Genomic DNA, 26,658 nt, shown 5'->3' on the forward strand with positions numbered 1-26,658 from the left:
TCTGACTCAAACTGCTGAATCAGTTCAACACAGGTTAAACTTACATAGATAACAGGACACTTAAGTGTTCGTTTCAAAACTTGCCACGGTGCCAGAGAAAGGCCTTGGACTGACTGACAACGTCACTCCGCTCAGGACAGTGTGTGGCAACAACACAGAGAGCAGCTTTCTGCCTCGACTCATCACTCCAGAGCACCACAGGTTCTTCCAGCGGGACACACTGTGAGGAAGATGAGACCGGGGAGCTCATGTGGTGTTAAAAGCGATTGTTTCCATGGCCGGAGCGACCAGGTCTCTTGCAGAATGCGTTGGTTGTTGGTGCTGTCCTGCCACAAGTTCCCTTCCCCATAATCTCCACCAGTAATAAATAATGACAGCTGCACATGCTGCTCCACTGGTGAGGCCAATCAATTGGCCTCCTGGAGATTAGCCTTAAACTCCTTAGCTCTCAGAGCAGCAAATCCAGAGGCCCTCTGCCCTGTGATGTAGTCGAGTTACTGTAATGATGATAACTGTTGTGACCTGACCTCCCAAACATTGTCAAAAGTGGCCGAAACACACACAGGAAAACTACTTTTAGCTCGTTATGATGGAAAGTAACAATCAGCAACAGCATTGTTAAGGTTTATCTTCCCAGTCTGTGAGCTGTGGCAGCCATATGGGCAAAACCTGCATTGACAAACTCATTTTGAGGGATATGTGAGGCTACAAGCAGTCAGATGAAAAGCAAACATAGGCTGTACAAATTATTCAGTCAGTAGCTGCCAAAGTACTACCTCCAGGGATGTTCAGAGGCCAAAAATCAATAAGTCAAAGACCATATTTAAGAAGTTTAATGTATTCACAATGAACATCTAATTATAAGTCGGACAGCGTGAGGGTGTGCAGGGACTTCCCCGTCAGAGTTGACCTCGGACCGAGGCAGCACTTCCTGTGGATGAGGATTAAGGTCAACAACCAAGAAAGCACTCTCGGTTAGAAAAAAGAAAACACTGCTGCTGTAACCAGCGTTAGTGAGATGCTCCATGAATTCAAAGTATGTGGTCACTACAGGTCACATTACATCTTAAAAATACTGTTTTAGTGTTTCTGGCCACGCTGGAGGATGAGACAGCAGCAGATCAGTGGCTTTTTTCCTGGATAACACACACACACACACACACACACACACACACACACACACACATACACACACACACACACACGAGCCCACAATGACGATGCTTAATCGTAATTTTTTTATCAACTAATTAATTAAATGATTAATCCTCCAACATGCTGATGTGTTTACCATGGTTACCATCTTTAAAGGTGTAATATGTAAGAATTATTAGTTTAAAACATTCAATAAAGAGTTAACATTAACAACAGAATGTGAAGAAATGACAGTTTTGACATTATGTCAAAGACGTCTATGTATTGTGTTGAAGAGATATCTACTGAAGTTAGCATGCTAACCCACTAGCACCAGGCCTAAAAAAGACTGCATGGCTAACTGAGCTAACAAGCTAACAGTAGCTAAAGTCAAGGGTGTATAAACAGAATACAGTCAGGAGAGGTTGGCAGCTACTTAGCATGCAGCTTTTGCTAATCAGCACAAACACAAGTGACCAAAGGTGCCAAAATTTCATAGCAATCCATCCAGTAGTTGTTGAGACATTTTATTCACTCAAAACCACCAACGTCAACCTCATGGTGGCCCTCGAGATAAAGGCAGGAGATCACCAAAATCAACAGGAATCATTCCTCTGGGGACCACATTGTCAAAATGTCAATCTTATACTGGTTTAAAAAGTTTCACTGTGTTGCTGTCATGTTTCTCCTCTGTCTGAGATCGACATTGACAGTGTTGGTGTGCACCTGAACAGCTGTACTGAAGTAAAAACATCAGATTGGTGGAGGGAGTCCTGCGTTGAGAAACATGGGATTGGGATTCAGGGACACTCTGAGGCACTAACCTGAACGATTTGGTCCAGGTGTCGAGTCATTTTGACACATGACATCCGCTGCAGCATTCCACTGCCCATTCTGATGCAGCACAGCTTAAACCTTCAGCCCTCTGCGTGAAACGCCCCGTGGCGGGAGCATTAGCGCTCGTTCTCCACAGCGTGACAAATGCGGACGCTGTCCTGAGGTGAAAACTCACATTTTAGCTTGTCGGCGGCGAACTCGGGCACAAACACAAACCGAGGAAACAAATGCAGGAGCAGGCTCGGCCTCTGTGAGGGCAGCTGTTGCTCAATGTCTGCAGGCCACCGGGTCCAGCAGGAATTCAGGCCTCTGTGGCTACAGAATACCAATTCAGAGCAAGACCAGTAACCATGGCAACATAAAGAAAAATTGTGATTCCTAATCTCTGAGAGAAAAAAAGAGATATATGCTGGAGGAATCATCTGCAGCTGAAGGGAAGCGTGTGGTTTAGGTTAAATAGAGAGTAATTATCTTCACATAAAATGATGCCATTTTGATCATTATAGGGTGTGATGTGTGCTCTGCTCCACTTTTAGAGGCTCGCGTTTAGCTCCATTTCTCTGAGTAATAATGATGCAATTACCGTGACCATAACCACGGTTTTTGGCAGCCAAAATACATAGGGTGCAAACGCCACACCCAGCTCGTGGCTTCTCAATCGCACCCAAAAACCATTTGTGCTGTATGTGCTATAAGGTTAGTGTGACTTTAAGCCGATAGGCAAGGATGAGACTACTGTACACACACACATGCACACGCACACTTAAATCTTTCCAGAAATGGGAGCACTGGACTCGTGCTTTAGAGTGCTGGGCTGTAAGGGGTCTCAGAGACTGAAACAACCCACTCTGACTAATTTAACAACACATAAACAATAGATGAGAGGTGAACTTGAGTGTTTCTGCGAGTAAGAGGTCTAAAACACGAGCAGTGTGTTTTAGTGTTTTTGGGTCTGAATGCGGGCCTTAGGTTTGTCTCAATAAGTGAGGTTAGCGAGCCAACGCTGGGTGCAACACCGAGGCTTTCAGTCACACAATGCTGGCTCCATGGTAACCTACAGTATGCAGCATGGCTACCCTGCTCAGGAGGAGCTTTGGTTCAGATTGTGAATCGGATCAAAAATGCGTAAAGCGAGCCTTCACATTTAAGTGACAAGACTTGCTTACTGGCCATGAAACTGAACAAACACTTTATTATAATTTCACTTAATAATTATGTCCTAAAAGACATCAATCTTGATATAAACTTGTGTATAAAATATATATTTTTAGTAACACTAATTAAGTAGAATTCAATACTGTAGATAAGCAAATGTCCAATTTCATACCACAGTACCTTGACAACAGCATATTGCTGCAACCTTGTTATCAGTTCAATTTAAAGTTATGTTAACATGGGCCAAGGGTTCCCAACCCCTGCACCACGGACAGATTGCGGAATATGACATGTTTGCTATCAATACGATTTCATGGATAATAATAATAATAACTCCATAAATATATCCACAAGTTTCCTTGGGAGGTCACTTGGGAACAATCATGGGGGATACTTCAGCTGCAAGTATCATGATAAGCAACGCACTGGCTGCATTGTCAAGGCTTTAGAAGCATTACATAACGGGGCTAAGCTATAATAATAGTGTTAGAAGTATTTACTGAATGAAGTTTCTAACCTAGATCTTCATGAATTAATGATATGTTGTACCGTTCGCTCTAAGCACAAGGATTAGTGTCCTGTTACCATGGATAGCGCTGGTTCCAGGTTAGTGACATCATGGGGGATAGGCTATTTTTGGGGTAATTACCCTGAACTTAGTCCAGGCTGTTTGGTGCATTTATCATAATTACTCACCTCGCAACAACAATATACTGATTAATACTGACAATATATACAAAAGAAACTAGTTGGTGATTAGCCAACTGCAGCATTCAGCAGCAGATAAAACCTATGTGAGGCTTTAAAGTGTTGTTGAGAGGTCTATCTGTATTTTATAGGGCTGCGATGGTAAGGCGATTTGTTGGTTTTTTAACAGAGGGGACGCCCCCACAGCTAGAAGATACTGATCCAAGACAAAACTGGCAGAAGGTTGGGACTCAGAGAGAATAATTAAATTCAAAGGCATCCAGTTCAGTAACAGTGAGCGGTGTTGAATTTATCTGTACCCATGCTGACTGTGCATGACTGTATGTTTGCTAAAAGATGCTCTGTGCTTTGTCTAGCAGTGGCGCTTCACACTGCCACTTTTATTAATCGCCACGGTTTCAGATATGAGACACGCTGGTTCTGAACTGCCCATGGGAAGAATGACCATGTAAGAGTCTGTCAATTCTTGATTAAAAGCTCTTTTCAGAGCACGCTGTGGGAAATTACTTTTCTGTGACTCATTTCTACAACTGTTCTCTCTTGTCTCGTCTCTCACTGTGTTCGTATCGTCGTGAATGGCCAGATGTGATTGGGCGATTGAGTGGCATCATGTGAGATGATTCACAACACATGCAATTGGCCAGAAATGATGAACTGGTTAATGCTCCGCCAAAATGTAATAATTCTCAAAAATTTGTCTCTTATCAAATTTCGCACAGCTTTATTTTTTCTCATGTATTCACAATTAAATTAAAAGTGCAATATGTAAGAATTTACGACCTGCTGAATTTATACTGCCACATAAAGGGGGGAAATATCACCAGAGTAACCACTAACAGCCGCTAAATCTATTCCATGAATTTATAAATGTTAGCTTGTTAGCAGAGTTAGCCGTGTAGCTAGCCGGACTAGTGTTGGTGTTTACACTGCTACCAAAGTAGCTTTGGACTGCTGGGAGAAAGAGGTTTTCATGCCTGGGCTAGCTGGTTAGCATGCTACTTTGGTCGATATCTCTGCTACACAATACACAGACGTCTTTGAAATGACGTCACAACTTTTGTCTTCTAATTCTGTTGATGATTTTGGTTCATTTTTGTTTTAAACTCAAATTCTTACATATTGCACCTTTAAGTTTCACTTTTATTTTCATAGGCTATCGATTGTGCAAAGTGACTTTACAATACTTAATGACAGTGATTGCATCATCAACCATTGTGCAGTGAAATGAAATTTTTATTTATATAATCTTTTTAATGCAGTAGTTCATCAAGACGCAGCACATTAACTACCTCAGCAGTCTTTTTAGGTCATTCTACTGTTTGAATTTGAATAACATTTTCTTTTTCTTGTCTTTCCATTAGTTGCATGCTGTGCATCCACCTTGTGCCGCGCTCGTGACCTAGTTTTACCCGTGACCTAAAATCACACTATTGGTTGCTCAGCATTAACACTTTGACTCCACTAATAATAATCTTATCTGAACCACATGGTTCACATTTGACTGTCCAGCGTAATCACTTTGCTTACATCGCAGTCGTCCCGAGCAGTGTAATTTCACTAACTGAATATATCTGTTCGGCTAAATGCTTCCATGCTGCCTCTCAACTGAGCACCCAGACGACATTACTATGTAATGGATTCAAATGAAATAAAGCCAGTGAAACCACAAGACCTGTGTCTCCAGCTAAACTGGAGGAAGAAAACAAGAGAATTAAACCCCAATGCCACCACTCTAAAAAAAGAGCCATTATATTGAGCATTAAAGGTGCACTATGTAGTATTTTATCCTGTTTTCTGTTTTACTTTGTTTACATGTGGCAGACCCTGCCACCTTTCTAGCTTCAAACAGTGTGCTGGGGACCTTATTTTCCTCTGAGAACAGCTTGTTTATTGAGTTACGGAAAAAAATGAATATACCTGAGTTTGTATTATTACCTCATTAATACTATAAAAATGAAAATTCTTCTAGACTAAATAGTGCCCCTTTAAAAAGAAACATAACCATCTGTAGTTGTACGGTGAGCTGCAGTTTGTTCAGTTTGTCAGCACTTAACATGGCTGACCCTCTTATTCACAAGGACACAAAACAGGAAGGAATCATTATGACTTTGACGACAGCCTGCTACAGCCATCTATTCTGTTAGCCATTGCCCTGACAGACACTCTGAAGCTCTGAAACTCATTTGCTGCTGCTGAGACACTCAAGAGACCTGAAATGCCCCGAACAGACCAACCCCCCACTGGCTGTGTGAAAGCGGACGTCCCCTGGGAGAAATCCTTTGATATCTATTAAGGGGCATTCCCACACTGGCCCCCATTGACAGAGCTTTTGATTCTTTGAGCGCTGGACTTCCGCGCATCACTTATCAATAGAGACAGGCAGAGAAAAGATCAACAGTGTGGGATGCCCACACTAAAGCTCGGAGGAGCCCGAACACGCCTGAAAAGAGGAGAAAGCACAAAACTTAACTCGGCTTTGCGAGTTGCTCCAGGACAGGAGAAATCGTCTCGTTTGCAATCCTCCGCGGTATCTTATGCAACAGTTCCCTCTTTAATAATGAGGGGTAGAGGGGCGCGTGTTGTCAGGTCAATACCTTTGCCAGCAGGCATGTGCGCAGCTGGGGCTACTGGTTTGAGATTTCTCTTCCTCTACACAATCTCTCATGTCCCTCCCTCTTCATTCATGCTCACTCTCCCTCCCACACATCTCCTCTATCTACCCAAGAGACCCCAAATTCAATTACTGCCAGGCAGCAGTGGGAGGCAGCTGCACAGGTACAGCTGAAAGGAATTCTGATACGCAACACGTCCAGCGCTTGACTTCACCACGGCACTGACTGAAAACATAACCGGGGTGAAAAGCAGCCATTTCTGCTTTAATTACCTATGAAGCATGGAGGGAAATAACATAAAGAAGAGCAGCATATGTGGTGCAGCAGCAAACCTTCCTGACTGATAAGAGGGTTATTCAGGAGACGAGAGCAGGAAAGGTGAAGCCGGAGCAGCCCGCGGTAAAATAAGGCACCGCAGGATAAGGATAAATCCCATGATATCACACCGCTAGTCGGGTCTGACATGTTAATTAGCCTCACTGAATCTCAATGAGAAATTCATAATTCATTGAACAGAGAGAGAGTGGAGGCTAGCTAGGAGCAGCACCGCCGCCACACCCATCACGCACTGTGATGTGTGCCTACCCTGCCGCTATTAAGTCAGTGGGATGCAGCGCCACAGTTCAAGAGCTTAATGAAAGGATCAGAAGGCTGCCATCAAAGGGCAGCGTTCAATGGAATAATGTATGTGTACGGGCATGAAGAGCCAGAGGATCCACCTTCATGCGTCAGTCACAAAATCACCTACAAAGAGATCACAGGTTATGTTTGCATTCGCCTCGTGCTTTTTCTTTGTGAATCGACAAGCGGTCACACGAGCAGATAGAGTCGACTCCGCTGCTGTCTGAACCAAACAAACACAGGGATCTTCCACAGAGACACATCCGTCTTGGTTACCATAGGAACAAGACTTATTATAAAGGCATCGCTTTTCCCAAAGCACCTGTGCACAGTATAGAAAGGCAGTGCAGCATAATGTTATCAGACATGACCTGACCGAGGTAGTGACAGCTTTCATCTGTAGTTCTGAGCTGGTTCAGTCTGTCCTTCCAGGAAACGACATGAAAGACGCTGTGTAAATCAGTTCCTTTTGTGCTACTTGATCTGTTTGCTTATTTTTATGGAAAACAGAGAGGTGACATATGACGGAAGAATTTACCATTTAAACAATGGTCAATTGCTCACATCCCTGCAGCAGAAATCCCCCACGCTCCCCTCTGAAAAATGGTTTTCGTATCCCTCACAGGAAATATGCAACAAATATCTCTTAGGGGAATCACACTGTTTAGTTATGCACATTCCTAACAGATGCATGATGGGTATCTAAATTCAGCAAGCTGTGTAAAATACGCTCATAACCTGGGAAAGCCTGGGCCGAAATGCTGAGAGAAAGCTATCTGATGTGTTCAATAACTCCATCACAGACCTGTAAAATCATGAAATTGTTTGATAGTCCTTGATGAGGAGACAATGCGTTGGCTGCGGTGGGTCCATGGCTGCGCTCAAATCCACGGCAGACAAAGCGATCCTAGATTGTGGATGTTTAGGCTCGGTAGGTAGAATTATGGTCATTCTTCACAAATATCAGCACACGGGGGAACAAAATCACGCTATATCAATATTTTGATATAGATACAATTTTTAAAAAGACAACAAAACACATGCAAAAACAGTTTTGTGAAAGTAGTATGAGGTTGAGTAACGTGTGATGCACGAACAGGGCCATCATACATAATTACAGAGAACATCACTTCTCTCCTGTCGGGGAATTAATATATTATTATGCCCACTCTTAGGGTGATGGCCGACATGCAGATGCAGACATACAATGCTTTTCAAAAATGTACACATTTACTGGGAAAAAAGAAAATACCACCTCATCAACGGTTAGAATCGAGTGCACATAATTACTGTCGATGCTTCGATTCCCCGGCTGTATGTTGAAGTATCCTCGTGCAATATACTGAACCCCAGATTGCTCCTGATGAGCAGGTTGGCACCTTGCATGGCAGCCTCTGCCATCAGTGTATGAATGTGTGAATGTGACAAGTGCTGTGAGGCGCTTTTTCCTGCAAGATTGCTACTTATTTTCTCGCACTCTTCACTCTATGTTAAGGTATACCTGATTGAGGCCGGTGGGACACTCAGGTTTGTCTTGTGCAGTCGATCTATCATAGCTGGAAGGTTCCCGGTTTTAAAAACTAAAGATCGACATCACACGAACTTACTATCCAAGTGTATGTGTGCTAATTCCCCACCTTGACACAAATGCGTGGATTTCTTTTCTATTGCTTTTATAATCAAATCAAAAACTCTTTCTAAAATTACTTGAACTACTCCGCTGTCTTTTCAGGTACACCCATTTTGGAATCACTGAAATAAACGATTCAACAAATCAATTTGATAAAAAAGGCCGTTTATCTCTATGACTCAAATGAAAGCGTGTGATTTCCAGCATCCTCCAGCATGTTAGTATTCTTCGCCAGCAGCCACCACTTAATTCCCACTGTTGCTCCTCTCCTGTGTTTCTCATTCTCCACGACCCAATTACATTTCAGGATGTGAGGGAGGACGATGGCTGTACGTGGGAAAACAAAACCACCACCGACCCCCTCCCGCCCTCCCCATCCCGCTGCGGGATTTCAATTTCATGCCATGAGAGAAAGGCAACCAAGGGTTCAGAGTTCATGTGAGGAAAGTATGAGAGTTTTTCTCTGGCAGAAGACAGTCGGTCGGTGCAAGAATGATGCAAGGTGCATGAATGCCACGGACACATTTATTTTCCACCTTCAGTGTGGCTCATTCACAAGTGGAAAACCTCAAAAAGGCTTTCATCTTTGTACTGCATGCGTGAGCCGTCGAGACCGCAGCACACAAATCCTCCATTTCTATATTTATGTTGACATCAAGCATATGACCCCCTCCCCCCCAAACCCTCGCCACCCCAAACGTAAAGCCATCTTTCAGGGAAACTGGGTCAATCAGCAGTGAAACCAAGACGAGCTAATAATCCTTCCAAACTCTTTGTCAGTCATATTTAAAGTCTAGGGATTTGAATACAGAAAAAGAAACTCGCACGCAGCGAGGTAGGCCGCGTCTCATGAATATGTTAGTCATAATTGGTGTGCAGCAGCGTATCCCCACGCTCGGGCGCTACGCTCACTTTTGAAACTGATTGTTTATTTGGTGAACAATCCTCTTCTACATCAAATCTTTCCACACAGGTTGACAGTTTCTTTCACGAGGGGTTACGATATTTATCTTTCTTTATTCCCGTTGAATAATTCAACAGGAAAACATGTACGTAAATCAAAACAAATTGAAATAATAACAACATTGAAAATAACCAGTGTAAATAAGACAAACGCATCAAAATAAAACGAATCATGGGTTAGATATAAGTTCTTCCAGTGTTTCCCACACATACGCTTTACTTCGCCAGTATATCTGGCGACCCTTCTTAGCATTTCTAAGGCATTTCTTGCCATCCGCGATCAATTAACTAGGTGGAAATCTGCCCTCGCTCTCTCCCTCCTGTCGACTGTCAATCACACATGCTGTGCAGACAGAGAGAGAGAAGCTCTCTGGTGTCACATCCCTCCTGTGAACGCACTGATGGTGGTGCGATCTCTCCTATTAAATGTCTGCCTACTTATACTGTTGTTTTGCAGAAACTTGTAGGTACACCTGGTTGTTGCGATGTCATTCGGTGCATGTTGGTTTTGATGGGCAACACAATTTACAGGCTTCCTCAACAAGCGGCTCACCTGCTTTTATGACAACAGAATCAAGGGTGAAAATAAATCCTAAATGCAAGGTGAGTCTTCTGTTCCGCCGACAAAGAAAGCAGATAACGATGCTGGGAGAGAGAAAACAGGCAGGAGAAAGAAAGTGAAAGGCAAGGCAAGACACAGCACTTCATAAATGGTAAGACTGGGCAACAAAATCAAATATCACAATATTTTTTGATCATACATCTCAATATTGTGACAAGATTTTATGGATGACAAATGATACCTCCACGAAATATTAACACAATGAGGGTTTTGATAAATAATCATTAGTTTTGTGGATATAATGACTAAGTGGGTAATTACACGTATTACAGCAACTAGAGCAGCCTAGAAAGTTCAGAAAATGACATGATTTTACTGTAATACAGCATTTAAAAGGTCCAGAGTGGTGTAGGACTGGTGGCAGATTAAAAATTAATGAAATATGCCTCGTACTAAAAACGTGAAACCGCAAAAGGCTCTCAGTGTTTGGTTTGTCGGTTCCGGGCTACTGTAGAAACATGGGGGACTCGACCATAAGCATCCACTCCCTCTGTAGATATCAAAGGCTCATTGTAGGGTAACGAAAAGACACAGTGATCTTAGTTTCAGGTGATTATACACTAATGTAAATGTTATTATGAATGCTAAATTACATCTCTGCCAGCGGACCCTCCTAAATCCTCCAACCTCAGATATCAACTGCAGTCCAGTTCCTTACCAAGTATATGATCCTTTAATTGGCAATCCCAATGTTCCTCCATTAGCTCCACTAGTGGCTTCCATCTCTCTATAAAAAACACACTGTATGTAATTTTTTCCACTGTATAAACACTTCTAAGAACTGTTAACCACTCAGCAGAGGTGGGGGGTCCTTTTTAAGCCGTCTTATTGTAATTCAGTCACATTAATGCTCTGCATGGAGACCTCCCTCCCTCCTCTCTGGCGCGGCACATATCAGTGGAAGACAGAACTCTGCAGCACGGCTCAGACGCTCCTCATCCACCTCCATGTGTAGCCATGGCAACCCACACATAGACCAGCGCGATCCCACGTGGCCTCTGAGAGATGAACTCGTGTAGCGTTGAAATTCATAGCCATGTACGCGGATCCAAACCCGGCACCTCGGAGAGAGTATATGCCGCGGCTCAAAGGCGGCGGCAGTCATGCCTACGAGGTGCTTTCCGGCAGCGGAGGGAGGGATGATGAACGACAAATAATTCCTTTCCGTGGCAGGAGGCCACAGAGAATAACAGAGAGAACAACAGATATAAGAGGGCTGAAGCAATACCGTTGGGAGGGAGCAGTCTTCAAGAACAGACGCAGGATATGTTTCTATTTTAAGGCTCCCAAAAGTGAACAAATGCGATGTGTTAGCAGACAAGACAGCAGTGACAAACATCAGATGTCTGGATGCTAGTAATTCCCAGCCTCCGTGCTGCATCAAGGCCTCTCTCTGATTGTGTCCCCAGTCAGTCTGCAAACACGTTCTCGGGTGACATGGGAGATAAAATCAGAGAGGCGCTATTTATCTGTACACTGTCTCAAACAATCTTTTCATTCACAACTCTCTGTAAAGACAAGCCTGCTCTAATGGGGGGAGGGGAAGATTGCCATGGTCACCATCTCCTCACATCTTTCTACCAGTTTGCTCCTTTTAAAACTCATTCACCACAACACAGCCCCCAATGTACAAACCTAAAAATGACCATCGGCATTAGAGGAATGCCATAGTCACAGCACAGCTAATCTAAATAGATGTTACTGTTACTCGTGCGTGACTCGAATTAGAGACTGTGGAGTGACAGTAATGGGTTTAGAAAACTCATTGACATGGTGTAAAAGGTAGGAGAGAGTTTAGAGTCGTCGCTCTGGGCTGCAGAGCTGCTGCCTGATTCTGCCGAATGTCCTAACAGCCAATCAAATCCCATTTGTATTCATATCCAGCCAATGACAGCTCATCAAGAAATATTGGTGCCAAATCATCCTCCGTGGCCAAATCATTCAACCACCAACTCTGTCAGCTCTGCCCCCCTAAAGCGCCGCGAGGCTGGGGAAGCAGACCGTGTCCCCACCACAGCTCCAGAGTTTAACAGGATTTAGCACACTGCTCCAAGACGAGACCCGTTTTCCTCACTCTGAGCTCCCGACTTACTTTACAGTTGACATGTCGTATTTGAAAATACACAACATGAAACATGGGATGCTGAGAACCTTTGGTGGTCTGTAATGGCCACAAATAATACGTGGCTTGAATTTCAATTACGCTGACCTGTCTCACCACCGTGCAGAGGCAAAGCTGCAGGAGATGAAATTGACAGTTTCCTCGCATACATGTGACTGAGCCTGTGTTGCACTGCTGTGTTGAATATTCGGCTAAGCAAATGAGCACTGACGGGAAGTGATTTCCCTCCTCTGTCCACAATCTGTTGCTAAAATCTAGAGAAGTCGACATCGACAAGTAATAACCTAAAAATACGTGGTTTGGATATGAATCAAGTTTGTACCCGTAAAGTAAGAGTGAACAAATTGTGTAGAAATAGTCTGGCACATTAACCGCTCCTTAAACTTCAAATGTGGTTTTTGTACTACACAAACAATTGGATGTTAATTAGTGAGCCTTAGTTACAGATTGTGTTACCTTTGAACTAGTCTGACTTGTGCCAGTGGCAGGTTGTGTGTTACCACTTTCAAAATCCCCATCCCTACAGAAAACAGCAACCCCCCAAGCTAGCTACCTGCAGGCTAAAGCTAGGCTAACGCTAACCCGGTCGCTAAAAGAATGAACCTAAACAAGCTAGCAGCTGTTAACTTTTCACTTAGAGGGATTTAGACGTTTTAATGCCAAAACAAGTTCCGACTAACACTTTTTTAGCTGGCGTTGTTGCTGCATTCTCGGCTTTGCGCCACCCAGAATTATTGTATTTCTGGCTATGCGGAAACACCTTTAGACGGAGCTAGGTTATCTGATACCCCTGTTTCCAATCTGTAGCTGTGGCTTCATCTTTACCGTACAGGAGTGATTTTAATCTTCTAACCTGACTCTCTGCAAGAAAGTGTTTTTTTCCAATGAACTGAACTAACCGATTGATTAATCAGCTTATTATTCCTGGTAGCATCAGTATCAGCCCCTTTGTGACAAGTGTAATTTACTGTACTTACTTTGAAATACTATATCTGATACTTTTCAGGAATTTTGACAGAAATTGAGATTCTTCACAATTTGAGTATGAGCCAAAGTTGTAAAAAAGTACTGACACTTCAAAACTTTTGCGATAACACAACACACTATCTGCATTTGCTGTAAAAACAGATGGACAGATATTAACGTAACGTTATTACAGATGTGTTGGTATGTGTTCAGTACCAGCACTGTGTGCAGGTTGTTAATAAAATGATCCTATGACTCATATTCGGGATTATCGACTTTTTTTTTTTTTTTATTAACATTGTATCAAAGTTTAAGATTCTGGTGTAGTGACAACCTTAATGAAAACATAATTGACACACAGCTAATTAATCCATTGTATTGAATGCTAAAGACAATACGGTAAATGTCAAATTTAATAAGCACTCTGATCAGTATGCAGAGCATTAGCCATTTCAATTAATTAAGTCATTGTTATTCAGATCTGTGCTGAACATGACGCTATTAAAACGCCTCTAAAAATAACCGAGAGCGGGTTATTAGTGGTTCATCTGTTCATTGATCCACAGGTAGTAACAGAGCAGAATCTTCCCAGTTCGTCCTCTACTCTGCTGGACTCTGAACAACCATACAGAAGCTGCTGAAGACAGAACTGAAAGCAGCCCTTCATCATGTTTCTACTCATTAAGTCAGGACCTCATCGCCATTCAGCTGACAACAAGGCGCACTGGAGCTCTTCTAATTGCTTCCCATCACTATGAATGGGTGACAGCTTATGGAGGAAAGAACTGCGAGTGGTAGGATGATGATAAACCCTCTGGACTGGTGTGAGAGTCTTTCTCACACCAGTCCAGAGGGTTTATCAGCATGCAGGTCCTTCCATTTGTGACGTAGCCCCCTTTAGACTGGGTGGTCCATGCTGGCCTGGTTTCTCTAGCTGTGAACATGCTTCAGTTATGGGACTGAGGAAAAGAAAAAGAAAAAAACATCTCCTTGAGCATCAGAGGCCTTTTATGTGGCCCAAAATAGGTTGAATATTGCTCGTCACAGGCGTAGGCGATTCTACCTTGTATCTCACTAAGTGCATGCCTCTGTATCTGCTCTGCTGTGACAAATGTTGGAAATGGTCCTAATAAACTATGGATCCATCTATGGGAATGATGCATTGAGATCATGGACAGCGTGGTCAGCTTCTCAGTAAGAGATGAATTACACCCTGTCACATGAACTCTGTAGCTAATAAGATTGTGACCGCATGGGTTGACCTCAGATATGCTGCATGCCAGGACGAGGAGAGTGCTTCATGTTGCATATGTATTTATCCTGTAGAGCGATGTAGCCTTCGATGTTTTCTAGTATCTGTGGACTAATCCGTACTATGAGTTATAATGATGGATTATTTGAGCCTGAACAGCCAGAAGCAGTGTCCAAAAATAGGATAATCTTTATCCACTGATTTGAACCTGAACTCACTGATCAAAAGCTGATGCTGAGAGTATCAACACCCCCACCTACGGCTCTGATGCTCCCCACCTACTCCAAGCTGTGTTCAGAAAACAATACTGAGAACATTTTACTCTTTGTTCTGCTGCTAATAATGCACAATGACTTGTAGCTCTGCTGTCTGAAACAAGACTGCAGAGTCTTCAGAGTCTTAAGCCATGCTGGTGGCTCTTGGCGTATGCCCTCGAGTACAGTGGTACGTTAGGTTAAAAGCTAACATCAGCACACTCAAATGTTCGTGGCTCATGTGAATGTCATTATATTCAATCATATGTTAGAGTATTAGACAAATTAAGATTTTTATCCGATTTATTCGATTGAATTTAATTTTAGCTCTCCAAAGGGCATTATGAACAAGCGGCTCAGACCAAAATGCCTCTGGACGCAATTAGATTGACATACAAACAATCAGTGCAAGAAGACATTTTAACGCAGTGCTTTGACACAAGTTGGGGCGGTGCTTGGTCCGTTTTCAAGCAGGAAAAAAAAATGCCGCACACAATCATAAATGTTAACAAAGTACAAATAAACAGTCCAGTAAAATATATGAAATGAATGAAAACCTCCAGTTTGATCCGAGTTCCAAGAGCCGGGACGGAAACACAACTGGACGCAACTGGATAGGCCCACAACCAATCAGAGCAGCAAAATGTGTGACGTGTTTTTTGCAAATTTCTAATGGTCATGCTCTTCTAACAGTCAATTTATCAAGGCTTGAGACAGGCCAACTTGGGTGGAAATCTGTCTGAATGGGAGAGTGACAGATGTATCTGTCAGAGCAAATGAAACGTGAGCTTGGCACCACAGTTATGTCAAATCATTCAAAGGGGTGCATGACAGTTGTTGAGTCACTTCACTCAAAATTAATTATGTCACCTCAAGGAAAAAGCCGAGGATAACAAAGTCATTACATAGGCTAAAAAACAAAATGCAAGTTGTAGTCCCTTTATGCTACACAATAAAAACAGATCAAAACAAATGGTGTTCAAAGTTCAACGAAGCTGCTCCGCAGTCTGGTGGTACGGCAGCAGATACTTCTGTGTCTGTTGTCAGATGGCAGCAGGGTCAACAGACTGTGGCTGGGTGGGTGTTGTCTTTTAGTATCCTTTGGGCTCTGCGCAGAAATCTCACTTCGCTGATGTCACTGATGCTCGGCAGATGCGTACCAATGATGTTCTGGAGGTTTTAATCACCTGCTTCCTGTCCTGGGTCCAAACTATGCCAGATGGGGATGTTTCATCTGGCCATACATCTTTCCTTTCATAAGGCAACGCTGTGCTGTGTAATGACAAATAAATCACCTTGAACCTTGATAAATTTATATTAGTTATTCCATATTTAGGGTTAGGGTTAAGGTAGGCTTAGGGTTATTGGATCAGTGAAAATCAATCTGGACCTGCTGGCAGTACAGGAAAAGTCAGGGGATTACAAAAGCCATTTGAATTCATCCTCAGGGAGCCTCATGGTACCCATCTAACATTTGTCGAGGTATTCTAGTTTGGACTGTCGTGATGGTCCAGCCGAGCTTGGCTAAAAATGTGTTTTACTTGTGCTTGTGTATTAATTTGCTGTAGACTTAATCTCTAATTAGGGAAGCAAAAGCAATATATTGCAGTCTAATGAGACTGCGCTGTGTAAAAATCTCATATGGAAAGCAAATTAAAACGCCAAGAGATGAAGGCTTCTGTAATTAATGAATTGAAGAATTTTCTCTGCACGGTAGCCTTTTAAAAGCCGGCCGTACCATGACTGTACTGGACAAAGCGATGGCTGGAGAGGACGGACTGCAGTCCTCAGTGGCTCATTATAGTAAGACAGGGAGAACAGAGGGTGCAGTGCAACATGAGAGTGTCTGAATTTCTAATGCTGAGCTCCTGTGTTTGCTAATGTCAGTGTTAAATGGGAAGTGGAACAGTCCATGTTAGGTTGTATTCGTTAGTATTCCAGCAGTAAGGTTTGTCTAATGGAGCCTGACTGCTTCCTTCATTCACAGGAATGAGCATGACTCTCCTCCCTCCTCCGCCTCCATCATCCCATCCCCCATCTCCTAAACCCTAAATCCATGCTACAATCACACTCTTCGCAGACAACTTCTGCAGAGCCTCCACCAGCCATCAGCAAACATAAACGTCAAAACATCAGCACAGACAGTGTCACTGTATGTTAGCCTGAGGACTGCGAGACAGACGGAGGGCCACACTCTGGATTTCCTGCCCCACTGAACCCTGCACAAGCAAAATGGCAAACTGTATTAATTTGAATGCACCCCAATATAAGAAGTGCAGGAAGGCCATTATTTTGGTGCGCTTTTTAATCAGTGCCAGTCTGCAGTTGTCCAGGTTTGAGCAGCCAAACATCATCAACATCAACACAAGTGTGTTCACAGCCAGAGTGCTAAGTAGGCCACAGCATGGTATGTGACCCACGAGATGGCTAGAAGGCCCCTTTTTGTTTCTCAACCATCTGACATTCTGTCCGCTGAGGTGGAAACTTACCCCCCTGAGCAGGAACTGAAGCTTTCGGTATCACTTACAGGGTGACGTTAGATGTTTTCCGTTTTCTTAAAGAGACATAAAATACTCCCGCTTTGAGTCACTTTGACTACAAAATCATCTGAAATAAACAGTCGCTCCTTGAGCCAAACTGTATCCTGTTGTTCCCGCTGAGAAATAAAAGAGCAGATAATCGCTTGACAAACGTGCTTTGTAGACCATTCAGTTATCTCACTTCACTGCTGCAGGGGAGAGATTAATATCAGCAGGATCTGAGCTGGACAAAATAAACTGACAGTTTTTGGGGTGTAACTGATGTAAACAAAGTTTAATTAAAGTTCAGCAATTCACCACTGACAGCCAAACATCACATCACCAGATCACATTTATTCGAGGCCTCTGTAGCTTCAAACGGGACTAAATGTCATTACCTTCTGTCATTAGGGGCTCCAAGCACCCAATAAATAGGAGGAGTAACTTTCCAGAACGATTGTGACAATGACCTAAATGTGAAAACGTGTGTACGTTCCCTATTTTGCGTTGTTTTTTGTTGAGAAGATAACAGATCTTTCCACCCGGAGTCAATGACTGAGGAAAATGTACTCCTTGGGACACCTCTGGGCGAAAACAATATCAAGCCCACTGAGATTTTTATCTCAAGTGCTGACTTGAGATCGAGGACGTAATGTGTGTTAAATTGAGCGTGAATAAAGCTTTCTGTTAGCAGGGGCCTTTTGTTACTCTCTCCTGAGCAGCATCTTCAGCTTGTTTCTGCTGCAGTGATAAAAGCCTCTAGCTCGCCATCACCCTGCTGTGTCCCCAAGATGGACAATTTCAGCCACGTTTCCACCAAAGACTTTTGGTATAGTACCCTTGAAGCCCTCAACTGACCCGTACGTAACCCCTAGATCTGTTACTTTCACTGTAAATGGAGGCCGGGTTGTGTCCGGATGGTAAAAGCCGCATCAACCATGTAAGCGGCGTGACATCATATCTATCGCGACACGGTAAACAAAGGAACATAAGAACACAATGGAGGACATCAAATGTTTCATGGTCTTTCTTCTGGGTATGTAGCCGTTTATGACAACAAGAAGACAAGCTTTGTTTGAGAAAGGGCTGCAGGCAGTGAGGAAAAATACTGTACTGCCAAAAAGACACGAGAGTTTGGGAAATGCTACTTCAGAGCTTTAAAGCGTTTGTACGTGGAGTCCCTTGTCAAGTGTTGACCAATCAACGGACAGCGGTGTCCACTTTAAGTCTCGGGTCAGTAGGGCTGCACAATTACTGGAATGTTATTGAAATAGCAATATGGAAGAGTGCAATCTCCGAATGACAGGAGCTACAATTTTTTGGTGAAGGTAAAATGTGTGACAGCATTATAATGAGGTGGTGTAGTGCTGCCAGAGATGGCCTGGCCTACATATCTTGTTCTCCAGATGTAAGAATACGTGTCTGTTTGGTGGAGACTCCAACAAATTCTGTCACATTATCCTTATTTTAATCGTTTTTGCGGTGAAAATGAAATTTCCTATGCTAAAATGATCCTTCCAACAAATTGTGAATCATACTGCAAACGCAGTGTCAGAAAGTTTGTAACCTCTTTGTTCAGACAGGAATGCAAAAGAAACTGTATACAGTGGTTATGGAAATGCTTTGATTATCTTCATATCGTCCTCATGAGGACTGAGGTTTATTGCCTCTACCAGTGCATAAGAGCGCACTTTGAGTATGTTTCCTGGGGTCATGCCTCAGTGCCTGCATGGCCAGGCGTTGTCATTTGCGTTGGCGTACATGTGTTTAAACACACAACAGGAATATCCCACTGTAGTGCTTTTTTATTCTCATGACAGTGATTTTGTTTCATAATCTCTGTATGTGTATCAAACTATATGTAAGCTGACACTAGAGGAAACAAGAAGATACAGACAGCTAAAGAGACGGGCGAGAACAGACCTGCTGTATATACAAATGTATCACGTCAAAAAACACAAAGCATCAGTGTGTGTATTCTTTGGAGGGCAGAGCAGCCTTAAACACTGAATACTAAAACTCCATAAAACCTACTATGTGCTTACAAAACTGAGGTTGATATCTCCTTAGAGAGCCTTGGAGTGCAGGGTTTCACTGCAGGTTTTTACAGATTACGAGCCCTGAAGCAGGCTGAATAAAATCCCTTCCTCACCTGCTTTACCTCTCGTATCAGAGGTAGGCATCGCCGGCTGGATGATGATAAATTTGGAAAGGCCGGTTTTAGCAAACTGATTGCTCTAACCTGACAAAAGACAAAGCCAAAAGCAGATGCAGCACAAAGATTTGCTTCACTTAATCCCAAGTACACAAAAACAATCTGGGTTAAAGGATAAGTACCGTTTTTTACAACCTGGACCTTATTTCTGGCAAAAGATATGGTCATTTACTCACCCAGATAACTTTGGTGTCATTCGGCATCGTTCGGACGAAATTAGATCCAGTGTAGTGGCGATATATCCATATAATGGGAGAGACGGGGCATCGACACACAGCCTCTATATAACACATTATCTGCCACGAAACTAGTTCATTTCATCAATATTTTGTTATGAAATGCTAGCGCTATTAGCCTCTGAGTCCGGGCTCGTCTATTGTCAACATCCGGGGTCTGTAGGCTGATCTACTACCTCTGACCTGGAAGATGTCGTCTCTGAGCTGCGCGCGCACCCGCGACAGCGCGCCTTGTTTACCTGTAGCTGCTGCTGCTAGTTTGACCCCGGATGTTGATAACGGACGAGCCCGGACTCAGAGGCTAATAGCGCTAGCATATCGTAACAAAATATTGATGAAATTAACTAGTTTCGTGGCAGATAATGCGTTATATAGAGGCTGTGTGTCGATGCCCCGTCTCTCCCATTATATGGATATATCGCCGCTACACTGGATCTAATTTCGTCCGAACGACGCCGAATGACACCAAAGTTATCTGGGTGAGTAAATGACCATATCTTTTGCCAGAAATAAGGTCCAGGTTGTAAAAAACGGTACTTATCCTTTAAATGAGGGCAATCAAACTGGACCTCACTGGGAGAATCAAGTCATCCTTAAGCATTAAGTACAACACATGATACCACTGGAAAGATTAGCAGTCATGCACAGGCAGCTCAGCTGCCCTCTTTAGAAGCAACGTTTACCCATACTGCCTTGGGAAACAGGCAGAAGGACACATCCACCCCACACTGCACGTTCACTAGCTGTCAGTAAAGCTCAGCAGCTTTAACGCCGAGCCCCATTCATACACATTAAACGAGTCCTCTGCGGCTGCCGCTGTATCTGTTTCCCTCCATCACCACTTCCCACTTTCCTCTATCTACTCATCTCATTCATCTCATCCAGGCAGGAAGGACTATGGTCACAGAATGTGGCTGCTTCTTCTATTCTGTGACAAATAACAGTCTTTTCACTAACTCCACCTCATGTTTCTATCATTAAAATCAAGGTCTGAGGACACCTTTCCAAAACACCACAACTTCAGAGGAATGCTGGGGGAAAGTGTGCCATGTATCTCATCGACCTTAAATGTGAGTGTCGGTGTTATTCGATGTTTTTCTTTTCTCAAAAAATCCAACAAAAACACCAAAACTGATGCTGCACTCGTCAGTCTCTAAATATGTCCTGATTTACCAACCCACTGTATCTGTAGCCTCAAGTCACTGGTTCCTAATGAAGACGTGAATTTTTTTAAATGGGTCTCAAACATGTAATTTGATTTTAAAACAGCAGGCTCAGTAATTTAATAAATCAGTTGGTAGTTAGTTTGTAGCAAATGTTACTCCAACTGGAGAAAATGGTTTCTATGTTGGGGACTATTTTCAGCCAGGGATTTATACACATGTAATGGATTAGTGAGTATTTATGGCAGCAGCACATTGCATGTCGGACGGACTCTCATGTTATTAAAGGTGTAACATGGCATCACTAAGGTAGCTCCAAAACTACTGCTTACTTTACTCTTTACTGTAGCTATCTCTGACTGTAGCTAGCTAATTAGCTCAGTTGGCTGAGGGGCTAGTGGCCCTATTACCTGAGTTTGCTAGGACCGCAACCTCTGATCATAGGGGGGAGTCACTGTGGGGAACGAGGCTCAGTAGCCAACCAGTGAACACGCCTGAACATCAGACTGGGACTGAGCAGACTGTCTGAAGTCAGCTTGATGACAGGGGATCGGTATGGAGGCGATTTACAGCGCACCCGTAGAGCTGGAATATTTTCACATCTTACTCCTTGAGAATTGAGGATTTATTTTGAGCCAAACCAGGTGTGATTTTGGAAAGTCAAACCACGATTGTTTTGGTGAGTTTCATTATCTTAAGTATTGCCCCTTTAAACATTTTCAGCCAATAATGGAGTTCTGGCAGAAAGGAATATGATATTTTGGCCTTTGCACAGACACTTTTCATGTGATTTTTTCACAAGAAAAATATACAATGTTGGCTGCCTTATCCCTAAAAAAGGTGAGAGTAAAACATACATTCGTTATGATTTCCAAATTACAAGAGTTGGAATATCTGCAATCAGTTTGTGGAGCTTTAATACATCTTTATTTTGCATTTAAAATATTGTCAGCTTGAAATATAAAATTCACAATTAGCGTCTAATTTTAGCTTGACTTTTACATAATCTGTGCTAATGGCTTAGGCTAGAATGTCTAAATATAGATCTCTGTGATGAGAAAGTTAATCCTCTAAATCCTGTAATTATGAATGGAATCCAAACGGGAGCTCTTTTCATTCAGAGACATAAAGTGTTGCTGTCTGTTCTGTAACCTGCCTGCTTTCACCGCATTATCTCAGAAAGCTCAAGGATTCCCGCACGTCATCAACACAACAATGTGGGAAAGAGCTGTGAAATACCACAGCGTCTGTAGTTTCCAAACAATATCCTGAAATGTCTTCAGGAGAGCACAGCGGAGGGGGAAAAAAAAAGGTGTTGTCGCAGATGACAGCTGTAGAACAGGTTCGAGACAGTTTGGGAGATTAGGAAGCAGTGAATAAATAGCACCGCAATAAACTGGAGGAACCCTGACATTACTAAAAGAGATCCCTCCGGTTCTATCCATGCATTCAACAATTTAACATCATGCAGTTGCCATGCCAACCTGTTACCAGACTGCTGCTGCTGCTGCTGCTATGATGAAAAACGGGAAATGCTGCTTGGCCACTGTGCAATAATGAAGAGTCCCAATCCGACATTAGTATTCCCATCAAGAAACGGGCCTGGGCGAGCAGGCTTTAACGACTTACCGAGATGTCAAAGAGCTCCTCCGTGTCGTCCAACATGCGGACCCTGATGGTGACATGTCGTCCAGGGGGCATGGCCGGGGGTCTGTGCCCGGGGTCAAGCGTACTGATGCCAAGAGTCTCTGGGGCTCCAAGACGCTGGCCTGCTCCAGAGGCCATTGGCTCTGGGTCTGGCTCTGCCATGATGCGCTGAAATGCTCACTGCCCAGCCTGTACAGGAGCCGAGAGAGGAAAGTCAGGGGGACAAAGGCAAGATGCAAAATAAAGCGACTGAGTATCAGAGTAGGAAAAAACATCCTCAGCAGGTGAAATACAATGAATGCAATCAGGTCCCGGAGGACGGGCTGCACAACCTCCTGTGTCACACTAACAGAGTATTTGCGAATGCAGTATTTGCACTCGCCGCTAATGGCTGTTAATTGTCGCCTGTGGGAGAACCAATTACTGTAAGGGGAAAAAAAGAAGATCCAAGCACGTTCCTGATTTCAAAGTACAAATCAAGCAGCCCTAATTTGATCTGACAAACGAATCACGAGGCCCGAGTGTAAAATCAAACAGTCAATACAATGATAATTGATTCGGGAAGTCGTAAAAGCAAACCATTAGAACCAACGACACATGGACATATATACTTAGTTAGGTTTTAATAGGTCTCAAGGGCATCATGGTTTGTATGTAAGGACACTGCAGGAGATGTGGACTGAATGGTAAGTGTAGTCAGAGCAAAATGTAAAAAACAGTAATAGAGATCATTTTCTGCTCATTTTCAGGTTCAATACTTTCCTTAGGGTTACAACTAGAATAGGTTTACATGCTTTATGCTCAAAAAAACACATTTTTAGTCCCCCTCTGTCTGAAACGTTCTGTTTTAGCTCCTGTCTCTTTAAGGCCCCTCCTCCTGAATAAGTCCTCTGATTGGTCAGCTCACACACACACACCTGACCCAGCACTGCTCACAACAACAGAGCAGCTGTGCTAAATCAATTCTTACGTGCCAAACGAGCCACTAGGCATAAATGGTGACATAGTGTGATGTCACAATGTCACAGAATTAAAGGCGGGACTACTGACGAGGCATTTCGGGAGCAGTGTTTTCTGTGGGAGAGAGGAGTTTCCGTTGGTGCGGACTTTGACCTTTTTAATTATCAAGATCTTTTACATGCACAAGAACACATATAACACAACGAAGGAAAGGGAACAAATGAAAAAGCATAATAGGTCTCCTTTAATGACACACAGCAAAGACAGTTAGCCTCACACATTCCTTCCCTGATGAAGGCCACAAGCCAAAACACCTCAGTCTTACAATGTTGTTCTATATACTGCAAGTGTTGCTGAAGCTTTTTGACCTCTTTCCCTTCTCCATGCACCTTGGAGTGCTTCCAGAAACCCCAACTCTGATCCCAACAAAGCTAAAAGCTAAAAGTAACGGATAAACTGTTGAAACAGCTTGTTTAAAGTAATGAATAAATGGTTTAACACAGCTAAAACTGATGGGTATACTTGTGAAAAACTTGGCTAAATGTGATGGAAAATGACAAATCATGGGAAATGAAATGGAATAAATAGTGGTGTCAGTCCTCGAGGTGATCCGACAGGACCGAGGGTACGTCTGGCGAAAAAGGTCAGGAAGCAGTGCTGCCCTGCCACATCCAACACTGGAGGGTCCCCTCGGATATTCAAATCAAACTCTGGAATAATGTGCAGAGTGACTCTGTGTCAGTGTTTGTCCCAGGTGGAGGGACTGTGTGTGTTTGGACAAAGTCGTGGACTCTGGGTTGACACACGCGCAGACAACTATCCACCCCGCCTCCCCCTATGAGTGTATGCAGCCAGATCCCCCAAGGCCTTGCTGTCCTCCTGCTTAATTCTCTCTTCATTGCACATTCCAGCAGGCTGATGTCATCCTGAGACCTAACCAAGTGGTTCATCAGAGCGCTGAGGCCAGTGGGCAGTTGTTCAGCCGCCGCAGAGGTGAACGACTGCTGCCAAGTTTAAGCTGAAAGCTGAATAAGGCATTTCGAAGGAGTGGATAATGTAATCCAGCAGAGTGGATGGAGAATGTAGGCCAAGGACAGTGGACGTACAGAACTCTGTCTGATGGTGGACTGACTGATGCTGCATCAAGCAGGGCTACAAAGAACAGTTGTTTTCATTACTGATTTAATTGTCAGATATTTTTGCAATTGGCTGATTAATCATTTAGTCTATAATTAATAAATTGCAGGGCTCCAGACTAACTTCTTTCCCTGGTGCGCCTTAACTACTTCATTAAGGAGCAGCAGCACAAAATGTGGGTGTGACCAATGATTTATTTTATTTAATTTCTTAACAAATTAGGTAAATTATTGTAAACAAGAATATATTTGTTCACAGATGACCGTCTACAGACCCAGCTGATGTTTGTTATAGGCTACATTTTTTAAAATCTGACCTGCTGCGTATCAGGCGCAACGGTGCCAATGAAAATGTTGTGTCAGATTTTTGGGTGCCTGTGTACCCACAATAGCTGCACCCCGGAGCCTTGAATTGTAATTCATGTCCGTCACAAATTCCCAGTGGCCAAGTTTAAGTCTTCAAATTGCTTGTTTTGTCTGACCAACTGTCCAAAGACACAAATTTTCAGTGATGTATAACAGGAAAGAGCAGCAAATCATCCTATTTTGGAAGCTGGAACAAGCGAATGTTTGGCACTTTTGCTTGCTGAACTGCTTAGAGACCGAATTGATTGTCCACATTTTTGGCGACCAATTTCCTGTCGATGAATCATGATAATTTTAGCGCTATTGGCTGAGATTGTGTTCTGATAGCTGGGTCCAAAATACCCAGATGTGTTAAGTGCATCAAGTCCTTACGTGCTCCTGCCTCTTCATACTTTATCTTAGTTTTAGTTTTGGTTTCAGCTCTCTCCGTTTGAGCTTAGTCATAACTTTGCATGCTCGAAGCCAGAACAAAACAAGGACTTGGATTCAACAAGTGGACTCGGGTTTGATAAAAAGCCATTTAACCCCAAACATGAGGGCAAAAGTGTTTAGAGAGCACTCCAGCTGACTAACACTCCCTTGGGCTGACGAAAACCAGACAAACTGCAGTCATGGAGGGGGGCGTGAATGGAAACAGGCCCGTTTTTCAATTCAAGTCCAGTCATTTATGACATCTGATCCTCGCTCCGTCATCACTCAGCCGCCCTCGCCTTGATTATTGCCGAGCGTCTCATGCCGAGTCTGTAAATTCGTGGCTTGTGTGACCTGCACATGCATGCCGCGTAACCAGACACTCTTCAAACAAAGCGGCAGTGAAACAGAGGACAGTGAAAGAGTTGAGACAGTGATTATTTCAGCCAACACGTACCCTCCCGTGCACCGGGGATCATTTATCAACCAGTGTTCCTCTGAATGCTCGGCTCCGGACAAACACACAGAGCAGCCACCGGTTGTGCAGCCGGTTCCAGGGGCCAGAGTGTGACATAAAGCACAGTCGCCCACTTTCACAGCGCCCGGGGGACATTTACAGCCCCCTGAGTGTTTCTCAGGGTAAACCGCCCTGCCTTTGAACTTGTTTGCTCGAAATTCCCCACGAGTGTGCAACATTGAGCTGTGACTGCTGGCTCACAGAGTCTCCGGGGTTGTAACAGTGGCTCCTCTGTGTGCAGGGGCCCAACGCCGCACAGCTGGAATCCTTTAGTGACAGCTGAATGGCCGGAGGCGGGGGCTGATAAGGCCAGATGCGTTCTACCTGAGGCAGGCTTCACAACAAAAAAAGAGCTCAATTTCCTCCGCAACACACACTGATACCTGGGTGTGGCAGGCGTTTGCATGAATCACTTTTAAGTTCCCACCGTGTTATTGGCACTGTGACATGTTGTCTTGTTAAGTGAAAAAGAATGACAACCAACAGGATACATGCGTGTTGTAACCAGAGCCTGGCTGCCATTTAAGCCTCTGTAGAGCAAGAAAATGGGGAGGTGAGGTCCTTCCCACCTCACACAGCCTGGTAGTGTGTTCACACCAATCATGTAATGTG

The 26,658-nt window shown here is 43.5% G+C and overlaps 1 protein-coding gene across 3 annotated transcripts in view; it reads right to left on the minus strand.

Annotated features, from left to right (window-relative positions):
• Nucleotides 1–26,658, minus strand: part of LOC311262823 (FERM, ARHGEF and pleckstrin domain-containing protein 1) — a 65,573-nt gene that overhangs the window by 38,058 nt on the left and 857 nt on the right. For all 3 annotated transcript variants that reach the window (XM_084362561.1, XM_084362559.1, XM_084362560.1), the window contains exon 2: nucleotides 22,639–22,845. In XM_084362561.1, coding sequence (XP_084218687.1) covers nucleotides 22,639–22,818 — 180 coding nt within the window. In that variant the 5' untranslated portion in view covers nucleotides 22,819–22,845. The remainder of the gene's footprint in view (nucleotides 1–22,638; nucleotides 22,846–26,658) is intronic.

This window comes from Pagrus pagrus (assembly GCF_965226575.1).
Source record: "Pagrus pagrus genome assembly, chromosome: 9".
Classification (NCBI taxonomy): Eukaryota; Metazoa; Chordata; class Actinopteri; order Spariformes; family Sparidae; genus Pagrus; species Pagrus pagrus.